The sequence below is a fragment of the Micrasema longulum genome, unplaced genomic scaffold (genome assembly GCF_059751315.1).
Source record: "Micrasema longulum isolate JH-2025_06_02 unplaced genomic scaffold, ASM5975131v1 h1tg000129l, whole genome shotgun sequence".
Taxonomy (NCBI): Eukaryota; Metazoa; Arthropoda; class Insecta; order Trichoptera; family Brachycentridae; genus Micrasema; species Micrasema longulum.
Genome location: NW_028277335.1, coordinates 43,301 through 60,973, shown reverse-complemented (window position 1 = coordinate 60,973; position 17,673 = coordinate 43,301). Strand labels below are relative to the sequence as shown.

The 17,673-nt window shown below is 33.2% G+C and overlaps 1 protein-coding gene across 1 annotated transcript; it reads right to left on the bottom strand.

Annotated features, from left to right (window-relative positions):
- Positions 1–4,117: 4,117 nt before the first annotated feature.
- On the bottom strand, positions 4,118–13,786 carry LOC148284345 (uncharacterized). The gene is made up of 4 exons (XM_088241415.1): positions 13,621–13,786; positions 10,840–11,021; positions 9,092–9,199; positions 4,118–4,917 (listed from the first exon to the last, which is right to left on the bottom strand). Exons 1-4 carry the CDS (start codon positions 13,784–13,786, stop codon positions 4,843–4,845), a joined length of 531 nt encoding a protein of 176 aa, XP_088097541.1. The 3' UTR covers positions 4,118–4,842.
- Positions 13,787–17,673: the final 3,887 nt, after the last annotated feature.

Sequence of the window (17,673 nt, the reverse complement as noted above, 5' to 3'; positions counted from 1 at the left end):
TAAAAATACTTTGTTTTTAATTATCGACTGTTTTCTGAGATATTACGTGCTTCTTTAAAAAAATGCACATTTTAGCTCAAAAACCGGTCAGTAATCAAATAAATAATAACTAGTTTAAAACCAACCCCTAATGATGTACGCTGTTATGCGATCCGAAAAGTTGGAAAAGAGTGGGAATGACACACGGCATGATACCCAAGAAAAATTCATTAAAAAAATTATATTATTCGAGGTTTTATTTTGCTGTCTTATTTTGTGATTGTGTATTTCAAATTTGTGCTTTTATTGTATTTTTATATCAAATTCTATATGTGTTATGTATATTTTTTGCCATCTCAATATAAAATTTATTAATTTAATAGTTTTGTATAGTACATAAAGTGGTATACGAAACAACAGTACTTGTGTTATGTATTGATTTAAAAACGGTTAATCTAATTATTTGTAAATTTTAGGCTATTTGACTCCCCCAAAATGACAGTAAATAAAAATAAATACATTTTTAGTGTTATTTGACTTCTCCAATATGAATTATTATGCTAAGTTTGTATTGAGGTGACGATAGATGTGTACCAGGGGCTTTATGCTGGAACGACGCGACGTGACATTTTGTCACCCACGCGACAATAGTAATTATATTCTCGAAACCGTTCGACAAGTTGATTTCAAAGATAAATGCAAAAGAGCAGCATTAAAAAAAACGAATTTATTTATGCACTCTTGTTATATTTAAACTTCAATTTTAACCCCTGATCTATTGTTTCTAGTCAAACATGTTCTTTTAGGTATTTGGAATATATGAAACCATTGCCACAATAGAAAATATTTTACTTAAACACTCCAATAATTTATAATTATTTTTGGGCTTTGATATACCTATAGATATCAGTTACATTTACGAGTATCAACACGTTATACGAAATATGGATTATTCAATTAATGCATTTTAACCCTTCAAAAATGGTCGCTTTGGATATAACCAATAATTTATCATCATCAATATCATTCTCCTTTCCGCATACAGTGGTGCATAGGGCACATAAATAGTAAACCGAATGCACCGTGTTTTGATCATCTATTAAATGAAGGCAAGACGGTCAGCCAGTATAGGAACAATGAAATATTGAGTTTAAATTTAAAACTTAAAAATTAATAGTTCTTGTCTACCCTACTAAAAATCAAAATTAAGACTTCAAGAATGGTAGGCAAACGTGCCAACCACTACACAACAAGATAAACTTATCTCCACTCGATTTACTCATTCAGGGTTTTTATTTAAAAGCCGTCGAAAACAAAAAATAAAAAGCCGGTTTTCATGCTCATTTTACTATAGATGGGAAGTGGTCTAAAAACTAACCAATTGGTGTGAAATTGTCATGTTTACTTCTTGAAATAAGTTAAATAATAAATTGTACTACAGAGCTTGCATAAAACTTTTCTAATTATTTGGTAATAAATTTTCAACCATTTATATCAATAAAAAAACAAAATTTGAGGAAATTTTTATTTCTTTTGAAAATAATTCAATCATCATACCAAATTTACTGTTAAAATGACAGAAAATGTATAATTTTTAAAAATCATACAGTTTTTAATGTTTTGTCATAGTAAACTTGTTTGTGAGAAAATATCTTTGTGCAGTAATGAGTTTTTTTTAAATTTACACCTTAAAGGGTAAAAAACATCAACATCATTCCGGTGGTGCAAAGGAAACATGCATTGGAATACCAAATGCAACGTATCTTGATTATCTGCTACAAAAAGATTAAATGATCAGTCTAACGTAAAAAGCGTGTTTTATGTTCATACTATATATGACAAATATGTATTTTGACATCAATGATCGATAAAATAAATTCAAAATCACGTTTACAGTAAAATAAATCAGAGAAGAGAAACGAACTAATTACAGTTATATTTGATGCACATTTTTTTAAAACACCAAAGCGTATCATTGGTTAATATTGTTTATTTTAACCGACGAAGATATTTTGACAGATGTGCGTACGGTGCCGCATTCAATCGTCAATGTCGAAGGATTCGTGCATTCGAGATAAAAATCGACTGGTTTTCAATCAACTTCGCGTGGGTGGTTCGCATACGCTGTCACTCGTCAATTTACGTAAGTCGTAGACGAATGTCCAGCATAAGGCCTCATATTTTTTCTAGTCATTTTTGTGATTCTGTACTAATTAATTATAATTTTTAGAGCAATTGATAAAACATAACTTGAAACGAAAGTGTACTAAATAATATGTAAAGTATGTTAATAAAAACCAATGATAAAATGTTGTTTTGTATATAATATAATATAATAAATTATAAAATGGGTTTTTTGTAATTATTTATTTCTTTTAATACATCCTATGTTTCATCCCTTACAGAAAACTTTTGACAGTTAAAGTACTTCCTCCACATACCCGAAAACCGTTTAAAAGACTGTGGGTCTTCTTATCGGTTTCGCTTTAAAAAAAAAAAAAAAAAAGCAATGTTTTATATATTTATATACTGTAACTTTGAGGAGACACATAAAAGCCAATATTAAATCTACCTTAAAAATCAAAAGTGTAACGAGTTAACTCTTCCATTACTGTGCCAAAAACATCCTCTAAAAAATGAGAGATTTTAAATCGGAAAAATGAAATATGTGGCGGTGGATCTGGCTTGGACACGTGCTGCGGATGTCTCAGAACAACCTAAACCGTTGCCTCTTCTTTAAACCCGCGGGCTCACGCCATCCTGGAAGGCCGTCGACGACGACATTTCAACTTTATTCGGTGAAACTAAAGGGCGCTGGATTGACGTGGAAGGAGGCGAGAGTGCTGGCTGGCAACAGGGCCTCCTGGAGGCAACTGGTGATGTCCACATGCTCCACTTAGGAGCGGATGTATCCAAGCGAGAAGAAAACGTGGAATATTTATTTTTGGCAATTGCTTCAATTATTATAATTGAAATCAAAAGTGATAATATTTTTTATCCATATGTATACTGATCATGCTCGCAACGCGGGCGAAAGAACCTCCCCTCACGAAATCCAGAGAACTACTAACTGTCGTCTGGCAGAAGTACTGGCAACTTTGATGTTCGCATATGTGACCCGTAAAATTGTCTCTCTTTGTCCCGAATATACATACCTCCAGTATCGAGAGTGAGACAATTATATATTCGGTACTCTTTTTCTTTATACTGAGCGATATGCGACACATTGGTACACTTCCAATTGTAAAAGTGATTTATCTCCGATTTGTGATAAAATGTTTTTTCTGTTCGTAATAAGCATACAATTAAGAATAGTCCAGAAGGAGCGTAGAATCATATTTAAATACATCGGACGGTGTCCAATAATCCCCCCACTATCCCCTACTTTCACCGCGCGCATTCGTGATGTCACCGCGAAATGTTTCTTGATGGGAAAAAAAAATCATAACACAAATGTAATGTAAAAAAAAAGCAATCTGTCAATTTCTCTAAAATTTTATTGTGGACGCGGAAACATTGATTGACACAACTGAGTAGATAAGTAAAGGGTCATTTTATAAAAGTAATTGAATTAATGAACTTTGATATTAAAATATAAAACAAATTTTATTTTACATAAAATTGATATTTTTATAAAATGTTAAATAATATTTGATGTTTTAAAGATAATGGCGTTCAAATGTCCCCCACGGCGTTGTTTTATCTGAGGTCTAATTTTCATTAGTTCTTTCATTAGATGAGCAAAATACGTAAAAAAAATTACTACCCTGGCAACACTAACGAAATTTCAATTTTGTTTCTTCGACAATCTGACAAATGGAAAAATAATTCAATTTTTAAGGAATGCATTTGCTACTTAAACATTCGTTTGCTAATTAATTACGCATGAAATATGATACCATCCTGTTTCTTTAAGATCCTAGCAGTATTTTTACACTTTAAAAGGTCACAACACGGCATAGTTGAATTCACATCAGAAGTTGCGTTCTAGGCGACGTCTAAAAAGAAACTAATGGGTCAAAACGTAAACCTACTCATTTATGAGTAGTTTAGTCGCCTTCTGTTTGATGTGCGTATGCGGTATCTGGACTATTCTTAATTCTATGCTAATAAGTATTAATTACTTAATAAAAAGATATTTTAAAATCTTAACCCAGAATTTATTATATTTATAGAGGTATTAAAGTTATAAGACGCTATGTGTGCTAGCTGCACATAACGGAAAAAGAGATTTAATCAAAGTCAATCAATTTTGTCCATTCCAAAAGCACAAAGTGACAAAACGCTCTTGCCACTCCTGTCATCCTGTCGCAGTCGCATTTGTGTTGAACTCACTGTTTCAGTTTGCAATTAGTGCAAAAAATTACTATATAGTAAAAACAATTTCATGCATGTTGTAATGTAACTTTTGAACTACTTTCTTAGTTGTTTACTCTTGGCTGAGCAGTCATGGTCACGTTGGCAGGATGAAAGCAGGTCATTAGGATCCGCTTCTGTCCTTGGCGTTTTAAGAGGCTTCCTGAAGAGATATGCTAGTCGCTTCTGTCAATAACTCTGTCCATTTTGTAGGACTTCTTCTGCAAGATCGCGTTCCCTCTACTCGTCCTCATACCACCAATTCTTCCATTTTATCTCTTCGCCTCGTAACGTGTTCGAAGAACCCGAAATCACGGATTTGCACTGGCTTTTCAATACCCAATTCTCTGATTATTGAAACATTAGTTCTTCGGGACTTTTAAAAATATTCACTTTTAATTTCCTTAGTTTGTCAGACTAATGTTTAATGACTCTGTCACTTGAAAATACGTTTAATGACCTTATCTTTATTTTAATATAATACTTTTAAAGTTATTTTGGGTTGAGTCAAAGAGCTTTGTTATTCTCGAGATTAATTGAATTCTTAATTTCCGTCAAACTTTTCACATGCTCAGAATCATCCTGAAACAAAAAAAGCATTACAATTACGAAATATTATTATTTTTCTTGCTAAACTATGAAGTTTTGTACAAACGTTTCACAAAAGCAAATAAACATGAAGTTTCAATTGCACTATACATTTTTTATGATTTTGATAAAAATATCAATATAATTCCTTAAATAAGTTTTTCTTTTGGTAATGTATCCAAAATAAAACACGTTTATTAGATTTTATTTCTTCTTAATTTTTTTAAATATACAAGAGTGTATATTGTGACGCGTTTCGTCTTGTTAGGACATTTTCAAACTTTGAGCTTTCGTTTTCATTTTCATTTGAGTTTCAAAATACATTAACAAATTTAATAGGAATTCTACAAATTGTCTGCATACACAATAAATAAGTTTTCCTTTCTTTAATATGACCAACGAGCACTTTCGCCTACTTGGACATCTTCAAAATTGTTAACATTTTCAAATTTAATACAGTTTTTTTACAAAGTTTTATAGAATATAAAAAGATCAGGTGTTTTTTTAGGGACTTACATCATAAATATAATTATATCCAGTTTGAGGAAAGGAATTAAATTGATATTTTCGACAAAATCTTAAGCTGTCACCAATACAATACATACTAGCAAATAGGGAAATATTACGTACTATGAATACCGATAAAAAAAAATGAAATGGACTAAGAATAATTAATGGTATTTTTAAAATCAATACGGATAATAATTTATTATTTATTTGTGCTTTATTAAGTTAGTTCATAACATCTTAAGAACTAATATAAACTTTTAATAAAATTACTTTTTTTTTCAAAATTTCTCAATAACATGTTGGTTTAAAAATTATTTGACTGAGAGAACACTTCCAGTGAAAATTTGTGATACTTTGTCAAATCCTTTTCTTGCTACTAGCGGGGTTCCACAGGGATCGCACCTGGGCCCATTTTTGTTTTTAATATTTTTAAATGATATAGTTGACATATTTGAAGGAGTCGAAGTATTATTGTTTGCAGATGACATGAAGATTATTAGGACTATTAACAATGTTGATGATTGTGCTATATTGCAAAATAATTTAGATAAGTAATCTGTATGGTGTTCTATTAACAACCTTTAATTGCATATAAAAAAATGCCATATCATGAGATTTTTCAGGATAAAAAATCCTATTTTATTAGACTACTCAATCGGTAACACTGCATTGGATTCAGTTACTGAGATGCGGGATTTGGGTGTGATTTTTGATCAGAAATTGTCTTTTATCAGTCACATTAATAATATTAGTAGTAGATCTTTGAAGACGCTTGGGTTTATTTTGCGCATCACTAAGGACTTTAAAAATATAAACACTTTAAAAATTTTATACACTTCCTTGGTGAGAAGCATCTTGGAGTATAATTCTACAATATGGAGCCTTTATTATGCCTCTCACCAAATTACCATAGAAAGAGTTCAGAATAAGTTTTTGAGATATGTTAATTTTAAATTAGGAATACGTAATGAATTTCGTAACTATGATTATTTATTAAATATTTTAAATTTGATTAAATTAAGGGACAGGAGAACTATTAATGATTTTTAAGTTCTATTTAAAATCGTTAATTCAGTATTGGACAGCCCTGAAATTTTGGCCCTCATTGGTTTTAAAGTACCAGTTAGAGTGACTAGGCTAGTTCAACTTTATCACTGCAACAATCATATCTCAATATATTCTAGATGCGATGTCTACATGCGCTGGGTAATAAACGTTTGGATTTAGGCGACATATTTTAATTGAAATTTCCCGCTTATAAACAATTACTTGTAAAACATTTTAGTGTGGAATCAATATTTTAATTATGTTCTTTCTAAGTAAGCATTGAAAAAGTTGTTACTGTATATACTCCACTGTAAATACTTATGTATGTATGTAATGTAAAAGGTACTTGTACCGTTAATTCTTGAAAAAAAAAAAACATATTTTCTCAAATTAATTTGAAATATTTCGATCTTTTCTATTTCCTTTATTTCTTCGGGTAACTCATTGTACAGCTTCAATCCCCTGTACAATGAGTTTTGAGATTCTGTTTTTTTCCTCATGGTAATTTTATCTTTTATTACCCTTGTTTCATTTGTATGACGTTGTTGTTTAACTTTTATTATTGTTTTTATTTTATTCATCCCCTTCATTATTTTATGTATAAAAATTGCAACATTATATTTAATTTGCTGCTTTACTGTAAGCTAGCTACTTTCTCATCTTTTGATACATAAATTTAAAAATTAAGAAATATAAATAGATGTCACTAGAAAAACGCGACATCTTTGGCATTGATAGTTGTGACGTCAAGATTCGTGACGATGTTCCAAAAAAATTGGAATGGTTTGGAACAAAGTTAAAAATGAACATGAATCGTGACGTATGTATTATGGGCGTGCTTACGGGTCAGAGGTCCGAGGTTCGAACCCCACTCTACCCCAAATTGATTCCCATTTTCTATTCTTCTTCTTCTTCAGCCTTATTTTCTCCACTGTTGGATAAAGGCCTCTTCCAAACGTCTCCATTCCTTCCTATCACCCGCTTTTATCATCCATGTTTTATCGGCAATAGAGGCGATGTCGTCAACTCATCTTTTCTTTGGCCTTCCAACACTTCTTTTGTTTGCTCATGGTCTTCACTTTACTATTCCGGGTGTCCACCTGCCATCATTTTGCCTCGCCAAGTGTCTTGCCCACTTCCATTTCAATTTCGCTGCACGATACATGATATCCACGACTCCGATTCGGCGCATTATTTTTTCATTTCTTACTCTGTCTCTTAGACATACACGGAGCACCTGTCTTTCCATGGATCGTTGCGTAAATGGATATTTTTTTATGAATAGTGGATTATTTATTTACCCGTTGAAATAGGCCCGAAAATCTTAATATTTGGGTTAATAGTAAGAACGCAAATAATTCCCATCAAACCATCACGCCGTTTCCCCGTAAGGGTAGGCAGAGAGGATAGAACGCCACAACACTCTTTGCATACAGATCTCGCTTCCTCTACATTCATACATCTTCTCATGCACGCGCGCCGATTATTCCGACTTTTGACATGTCCATCTTTAAGTATTTGTTGGATTTGGTCATGCCATGTCTTTCTCGGTCTTCCTCTATTTCTGCATCCATCAACATTCGCATTGTAAATATTCTTAGCCGTTCTCTCGCTGTCCATTCGTTCTATATGTCCAAACCAGCGCAGAGCTCCTTTCTTGATTTTGTCGATAGTGCTTGTCTCAGCTTTACATAATGTACGGATCTCAACATTTGTGCATCTATCGTACATAGTTTTACCACACATTCGCCTGAGAGATCGCATTTCAACAGCATTCAGCCTACTTTCATCCCTGTTTTTCCAAGTCCATACTTCGCTCCCATACATCAGGGATGGGACCAGGACTCCGTTGTGAACTGCCAATTTTGCCTCTTGTGACAAGCATTTATTTGCCAAGGTCGATTTAAGTGCACCGTTCACTCTGTTCCCGGCACTAACCCTTCTTCCAATATCTTTCTCAGTCATTCCATCCCTAGTACATACTTCCCAGATACACAAATTCCTCTACTTGTTTTAGTATAACTCCATTCACAGTGATTTCACATTTAGTCATACTTTCATTTCTTTCAAAAACCATCACATTCGATTTATCGACATTCATCAGCAAATCGCTTCTCTTGCATACATCGTAGACCTTTGTTACCAAGAATTGCAGTTCCTCTTTGTTATTAGCAAGGAGTACAGCATCGTCAGCATACAAAAGACAATTGACTTTTAAATCACCCATTTTTGCTCCCATTCTTAAGCCTTTCAGTTCTTTCATGCAGTTATCGATATACGCGTTGAATAGCCATGATGACATAACACATCCCTTTCCTATTTAATTTTATTTTTTAAAAATCCATTTAAAAGAAGCCAAATTTTTTTTTTACAGGAATGTATTTTATAGACCCTAATTACTTTAAAAGCGTAATTGAATAAAGTGATATTTTCCTATTTGTTCTACATTAGTATGTAGTTCACTCCAGCACATGATGCGTTTTTAAGACCACAAAGTGGTCCAGCACAGACTAAAGCTGTCTGTTAGTGTATAGTTTGGCAAAACACCACCCTGACCGGCATTGAATTCAAGATTCGTAAATCGACTTAACAGGTAAATAAAAGAACTCACAATATTTTCATCGTGCGGGTCATTCTGATTGTCTCCTTGGTGATCCTGCAGTGTCCTGAAAGCTTGTCTGCTCGCCTTGCTGGCTGAAGCTATTCTATTTTGTAAAATCTGAAACAGTAAATAAAGCTTCAGATGACATTACTGACATAATAGCCAATTTTTCCACAAGACTCGTTAAGAGTAGAAAGGCAGTGTATCTTTAACGCAAGCGCTTTTGATTCAAAGAGAAATTAACATTTATTAAGAATAATTAATTGTATTTTCAAAATCAATATGGATATTGTGGAGAAATGTTTTCATTTATAACTTCAAAAAGAAAAAATAAAATAATATGTCACTAGAAAAACGCGACATGTTTCGCTTTGATAGTTGTGACGTTTAGATTTGTGACGATGTCCTAAAAAAATTCGAATGGTTTGGAATTCGAACAAAGTTGAAAATGAACATGAATCATAACGTAATGCGGGCGTGGCCAAAGCAATGACCGTTTTTGCAGAATTCAAAATTACAAATTTGAAAATATTTTTTATGCTACTAATTAGTAACAAAAATATTTATTTTTTTACCGGACAGTATTTTATAAACTCTTTTTACTTAAAAAATGTTTAGAAAAGTTATATTTTCCTATTATATCAGTTTTACTTTTCTATGGCTGGCTGCTTTCTGCATGTCCAAATGCAGCAGAAAAACTTATTACGGGAGTAAAAAAATATTCTCACATCTCACATCTTCGAGAGTTGCACTGGTTAAAAAGCCGAGAGAGAATTGAATACAAGCTTTGCTGGACAGTATTCAAATCCCTTCATGAAAATACCTATCGGACCTTTGTATTAGGGGAAAATACATGTCAAAGAAAATGAACTCTTAGGTCAACATTTGATTCAGACATAGGAAAACATGTTCGGAGACCATGCTTTTGCCGTTGCCGGCTCCTCTGCCTGGAACTAATTGCCTTCAAAATTACAAATCATCGACAGTCCGAGTCAGTTCAAATCCCAACTAAAATCTCACTTCTTAAGTTTATCAATTTTAAATCAGAAAATATAAAATGTCAGTTGAGCTTAGTTAGAATGTCTGTTAAAGTATACAATTGTAAAGCGCCCCTGGGGTAATTTTTCACAAAAACTGCGCTATATAAATCAGATAATTATTATTATTTATTATTAACTACTTTCAATAATACGAGGGTGTACCGGGTTTTGCCTGTCAGTCAGTTCATCTGGAATGCATAGTTCCCTTAGATATTCTGGAGCAGAATTGTGCAATGAATTATACATAAGCCAACAGAGTCTGTATTCCACCCTCTGTGGAAAACGTAGCCAGTGTGATTTCCGAAGTAGTTGAGTGATATGACTGAACTTAGAGATTCCAAAAATAAGTCTCGCTGCAGCATTTTATACAGACTGTAGGCGAGTCATTTTGTTCATTGGTAGACCTGTATAGATAGTAGATATCATTACAATAATCGACTCTAGACACTACAAACGCATTTATTAATTGACGGGTGGCATCAACCGGTAAATATTTATTCATTCAAATTGTCTCAGCTGATAGAATCATGAACTTATCGTTCTACTCATTTGAGCTCCAAGAGAAAGGTCAGAATTAGGTAAGACTCCCAGTAGTTTAACGGTGGGTAAAGCGGTACTCCCTACAATCGATTGTGCCGTATCCAGAATCAAATTCTGTCGTCTGGCTGAAGCCACCCATTTCAATATTTTTTATCTAATGTAAAAGTTTTGGCATACTGTCAGTCGTCTCCTTTCGGCAGATTCCATTTTCTCCTGCAACTCCTCTAGTGAAGGGATGTTCTCCGCGGGATGTAGGCGCTGGAGGCGTGGAGGGGGGCGAGGAGGATGCTTCTTCACCAATCCTTCTTCACCTTCCACATCTTCGTTATCATCGTTGAGCAGAATCTCAAAAGCCAATGCTGTAATGCCAAATGTGAGACAATTTGAGGACTTAGCAATTGAAATCTTATGAATGATGGAGATGGGTGGAAGTAAAATGGATTTGAACTAGGAGCTGCTAGAATGATAGGCGAGGCGAAAGCGTCAACCACTATACAAATAGGCGGACCTATCTCCACTCGATATTTTTTATCTAATGTAATGAAACTTTTGCTATAATTATCACACGAAACGGTAACTTTATAATTTTCTTTTATATTAATCCTTTGAAGCATTTTATTATTTAATTTGATTTTAACATTTATTTTTTAAGCTTCTACTCAACGTGTCATATTTATTTATCAATTAAATTACTTATAAACATCAAGATTTATTGCAGCAGAGAAGGAAAATATTTTTGAGAAGGAAATATGGATGCTAAGACATTTACAGGGCTTTTGACCTGTCATTGCCTGGTTTAAGTGGCCACTTTACATATTGTGTATTTTTTTACCATTCAACTTATGTTTAAACATCCACATTTCCTTAACTCTTCCATCTATTGACTTTTGTGAAGTAAAATAGCTAAAATCTTTATCATGTGGGTGAGATTCATCAAGGTGAACCGATTTACCTACTAGTAATTGGCACTCCAACTGCAGCATATCGTAATCATTTTTGTTTATAGAAATGTAAGGAGATCAGTCTGAAGATTCAGGTGCCAGCCCAGGAACATTAAAAAAAAATTAATAGAAATGAAATATTTTATTTTGTATGATAAATCAAATATTTCAATTTTAGGGGTGATTTTCAACGAGTTATGAATCATTATCAGAAAATAGGAATCAAGTTTTTTGCTGTATTTATTTTTTTATTTGAATTAAAATGCAGCACGACTGCCAATAAGGAGCTTCAGCCCTACTGTAAATTGGAGACAAAATGTTTTCCTGCGTGCGGTAAACATTAGAGCATTAAATTATAGAGCAAAGTTTCTTGAAAATGTACGAAAAAAATAATTAAAATGATTTTTTTAAAAGCTCACTATTTTGATTGACGCCACTGGTTTATATAAACCAACCAATGATATGAGAGCTGTGAAGGATATCCGGTTGGTTTACCGTAAACGAACCAATCGGACGAACTAACAGAGAACAACCTCCGACGTCACACGTGGAGCTAATTCAGAAATAAAAAACTTGAAAAAACCAAAGCGCTAATAAGTAATAGTCAAATAACAAATAAAAATAATAAAAAAGACACTGAACTTCCTCATTACAATGTTTCTATGTATAATTTAAACTGTTATTTGTTCAAGGCACGCCGACCATACAGCCATATCGGCCGTAGACAATCTGTAAAAATTGTATAAAACAACTATGTTTTTGGTATGTCCAAATATTTGTAGACTGGCTGGATTTCCTTCTTTGGGGAGTTATTTAGATCTAAATTTGTTGCAACAAAGAAGAAAAATATTTTTCAGAAAGGAATATGGACGCCTAGGCATTTACAGGGCTTATGGCCTTTCGTTGGCTGGTTTAAGTGGCCACTTTACCTCCATATTATCTTCCAAAAAAATCCTCTCTCTGTTGCAACAAACTGAGATTTAAATAACTAAAGGAAATCCAATCGTTTTGACATACCCAAAATATTGTTATGTCATACAATTTTTACAAATTTTACGTTTATATAAGTATTGTCAGCGTGGCTTTTAACAAGTAACAGCTAAATTAACTTTAATGAAACTGTTTCAGCAGTTGCTTAGACCAGATTTTTTCCCGCTGCTTTAAACTGTTATTAAAAAACAGTTTCATTTGTGAAACAGTTACTGTTACTCTACGCCTTTTAAATAACCGAAACGCCCTTCTCTAGTAGAAAGACTCAAGAGAATTAAATGTTGTTTTCGTTGATTTTTATAAGTTAAAGAGCTGAAGCCAACAGCATATTTTTTTTTTTTTAATTTTGAGCTTCTTTTTGAGAGAATTAGTTTGATCAACAATATTTTGAGTTTGAGTCAACATCATTTGGACTTACTCAAAATACTGTTAGCGTAAATTGTATCAATAAAATTTTCAACAGTGTTTTGAGTATGTCCAAATGCTTGCAGACTGGCTGGATCTCCTCCCTAGGGAGTTGTTCATATCAAAATTTGTTTCAACAGAGAGGGAAAAAATTTTTGAAAAGGGAATATGGAAGCCTAGGCATTTACAGGGTTTTTGACCTGCTGGCTGGTTTAAGTGGCCACTTTACACACGGTGTAACATTCATCATTCTGCCTATGTTTGAACATCCACATATCCTCAACTCTTCCATCTGTTGACTTCTCTGAAGTAAAAGAAATGAAACCTTTATCATGTGGGTGAGATTCACGGCTGAACCAATTCACTTACTAGGCAACGCCCAAAAATAATTTTCTAATTTTTATACTTCTTCTTTTACTAGGTGGTTAATTCATCATTGTTTTGACTATGTCCAAATGCTTGAAGACTGGCTGGATTTCCTCCCTCGGGATATTTATATCAATATTTAAAATAAACCAGCCAATAGCAGGTCATTAGCCCGGTAAACGCCTAGACTTCCATATTCCCTTCTCAATAATGTTTTCCTTCTCTGTTGCAACAAATTTAGACAAAAAATACTTACGTGGTTTGATCGGAATTGGGGGTAGTGACTCTGGCAATATCTCCGTTGGTAAATCTTCTCCTCCATGGCTTACAGCAGGATTGTGCCTCGGTCTGGCCAACTGGACTCTTCCAGTTCCGTTCGTGTCATCCATCACATTAGGAGCTGTCGAAGATCCGCAGCCCATGCTGACAAGGTGAAAAGAAACCTTCAACAAAATACAACATTCATTTTTAAGAGGAAGTTTATTTATTTATATATTATTAATTTATACATACATTTCATATTTTACATAATGGCACAAAAAACACTCTGGCAATGATCATAATAATAATAATATTTGACTGATTTATATTGCGCCAATTTTGTGAAAAATCACCTCAAGGGCGCTTTACAATTGTATACCCAAACTAACATTCTAACTAAACTAAAGTGATATATTATATTTTTAGATTTAAAATTGAGGGTATGATAGTCTAAAGAAAGAAGTAGAATTTTAGTTGAGTTCGGAACTGACTGGGACTGTCGATGATTTGTAAGTTTGAAGGCAATTGGTTCCAGGCAGAGGGGGCGACAACGGCCAAAGCACGATCTCCAAATCTAGTGTTTGGGAGCGCGGTATTTCGATAAGTTTTCCTCTTTCTGAATCAAATGCTGACCTAAGAATATTTTTTTTTTTGACGTGTATTTTCCCTAATACAAAAGGTCTGATAGGTATTTTGGAGCCATTTTATTAAGGGATTTGAATACTGTCCAGCAAAGCTTGTATTTTATAATCTCTGAGCTTTTTAACCAGTGCAAATCTCAAAGATGTTGTGAGATGTGAGAATATTTTTTTACTCCCGTAATAAGCCTTGCTGCTGCATTGAAAACAAATTGAAGTTTATCAGTTTGATATTTTGGGAGATTTGCGTATATTCCATTACAGTAATCTAGACGCGAAACGACATAAGCATTTACAAGAGCTTTAGTTGCATCTACAGGAATATTTCTCCGCACGGATTTGATCTGTCGGAGATGGAAGAAACCAGCACTTACCGTTTTATTGACCTGAGAATGAAGAAAAAGTTCTGAATCTAAATGTATTATCTAAACACTTATACTAGGGGTAAGATCATAACCTGTGATTGAAAGTGAAGATCGGTCTAAAAGGTGTTGTTGGTTTTTTGTCGCTGTCAATAGAAGTTCAGATGGATTGAGTTTGGGTCCGTTTGATGACGTCCAGGATGCTTTGAGACACGCAATTTTTAAATAGTTAATATCTTGAAGAGAGCAGTTAAAATAGATTTGTTGGTCATCCGCATAACAGTAGGAAAGTTATCAGAATGAGTGAATAATTTTGAACACATCGTTAATGAACAGTGTGAAGAGCATTGGACCAAGCACGGAATCTTGTGGGACGCCAGATTTAAGAAGGGTAAATGAAGACTTCTGCTTGTACTTGGGTATTTATTATTAAGTGTGTAGAAAATGAGTTGAAATTATGAGGAATTTAAGGAAATAATCAAATGATCCATTAAAAACGAATGTTGTTTGGAAACATTCAAAAATAAAACTTTTTTATACACTTAAAAATAACAGCCCTGGTGAGCGATAAAAAAAACATTTGAGCTCCAAACTTTAATTCTACTTAATAAATTGACGAAAATAATAATAAAAATAAAAATAAACCTTTTTTAACCACAATACATACAAAAATAATAACAAAGGTAAAATAAAGTCAAACGGTGGACTTATTGCCACTAGCAATTTCCCACAGTATAACCAAAACTAAATAAAATAATAAAAAATAAAATGAGAAAACCCAAACAGTTTAAACATTAAACAAGATTATGGTGTATATTGCTTACATTTATTAAATTTAATACATTTTAATTTATTCTATTGCATCTTCCAAATATTAATTTATTGTATGGAAACATTTATTTATTAGAAACACTTTTAACATTCCTGCAAATTTAAGAGTTATACTTATAGATATTAGAGTTAAAAATATGCCATGGCAAAGATCTACATTTCGCTAAAAAAAGCCGCACGAAAACCAATCCAGTAGTTATTCAGCCCATCGAGGACACACTTACAAACATTGCCTTTTATATCGAGCCTTAATCGGCAGAACAGCGTAAGCGACACTTTTGAATTGCGTTTTTTTAATGAAAAGTTTTCCTTATTGCCCCCTGCACAAGTGTCGAAAAATTCTAGGCTCTATAAAATTGACCCGCCACATTTAAGGACATTTATTTTTATTTATTAAAAGAAAAAAACAGCCATTATAACAAAAAAATTCCAATAAAACCAAAATTATAGTTTTCTATGTATTACTCTCTTAAAAAAATATACATGTTGACATATTATTTTTAAGCTAAGCAAAACAACGTAACTGACGACAATGGGTTACGCTAGCTCGCACCACTGTCAGAGTTATAGGCAAAACAGCCTTACCGCCGCTATCTTTAAAGCGGAAGGTATTTAAACAATTTGACTGTCATTTCAGTATTGGCAGTAGCCAACCATTATAAATCCCATTTACCGAATTATTAAAAAAAATATATGTGGAACAAACGTTTTTAAAAAAACATTCTCCTACACAATTCACTATTTGTCGCTTACGTTGTTCTGCCGATTATGGCTCGATATATCACATGCCCAAAGCAACAGTGAGATGAACCCAAAATTTCCGATTTTGAGATACACATGCAGATATTTTATTTTATTAACATAATCGGCAAATCTGCCTTTTACAAAAATTTATGAGACTAACATATTTGGCTTAATATATATTTTTTTAAATGACATAAATTTCCCTTTATCCAAGATTTTTTTTTATCCAAGATAAAAAAAAATGAACCTAAAAATTATACAACATATTCAGAAGAAAGTTTCAACAATTTAAGAATAAATGTAAAAAACATTTTTTTTTTTTTGCACCACAACAGGCCAGGAGGCCCAATTACAGTGGTGAATTACATTACAGAACAACCAGGCTTGAGAAAAATCACATTTTTAATTTTTGCGTTCTCACCGGGAATCGAACCCGGAACCTTCCGTGCGTGAGTCAAGCGTCTTGTCCACTACACCACGGAGGCCGCCTAGGCTAATTAAATAATAAAATATTTTAAAGTAATATAACAAGAAAATCGTAAGTACTGTTTCATACAGCTGGGCAAATATATAAATAAATCATTATAATTTAATTCATACATTGGCAGAATGGTGAATGTTACATAGTGTGTAAAGTGGCCACTTAAACCAGCCAATGACAGGTCATAAGCCCTGTAAATGCCTAGACTTCCATATTCCCTTTTTAAGGTATTCTCCATCCCTGTTGTAATTTGTTAATATAATTACCATTCACCATCTTTGAAAAAGTTCAAAAGGTTTGTTCTACAGGAACACTACCCTACACTAAATATATCCGATATGTGGGAATAACTATTGCCGAGTTCATGAAGTCTGTTCAATACGGCATTACAAGTATACACTTCCCGTGAATTGTTACTACAAAATAGTAGCACCTGTCTGATCATTCTTCCAGGCACCCTGAACTTGTTCAAGAGAATTTTGGAGACAGCTTTAGTAAGGAGTCCATATTGTAAAGTTATACTCTAACTGGCTTCTCACTAATGAAGTATACATCAACTTTAAAGTGCCTCTGTTTTTGAATCCCTTAGTCACACGTAACATGAAGCCTTGCATTTTCAGTGATTTACTAGTAATGTTGTTTATGTGACTAATGAAGGATAATTTTTGATCGAAAACGACACCCAGGTCATGCACCTCAGAAGTTGAAACTAATTGCATATTACCCATCAGTATGTTGCATTTTTTATATTCAATTGTAGTTTATTAGTGGAGCGCCACTGGAACATTTGATCTAAATTACGTTGCATAGTCACATAATCATTTACGGTATTAATAACTTTAAAAATCTTCATGTCATCGGCAAATAGCAATATCTTCACATCATCAAATACATCCATTACATCATTAACAAAGATGATGAACAGTATTGAGCCCAAAAGGGAACCCTGTAGAACACCACTAGTAGCACAGAAAGATTGGGATAAAGTGTTA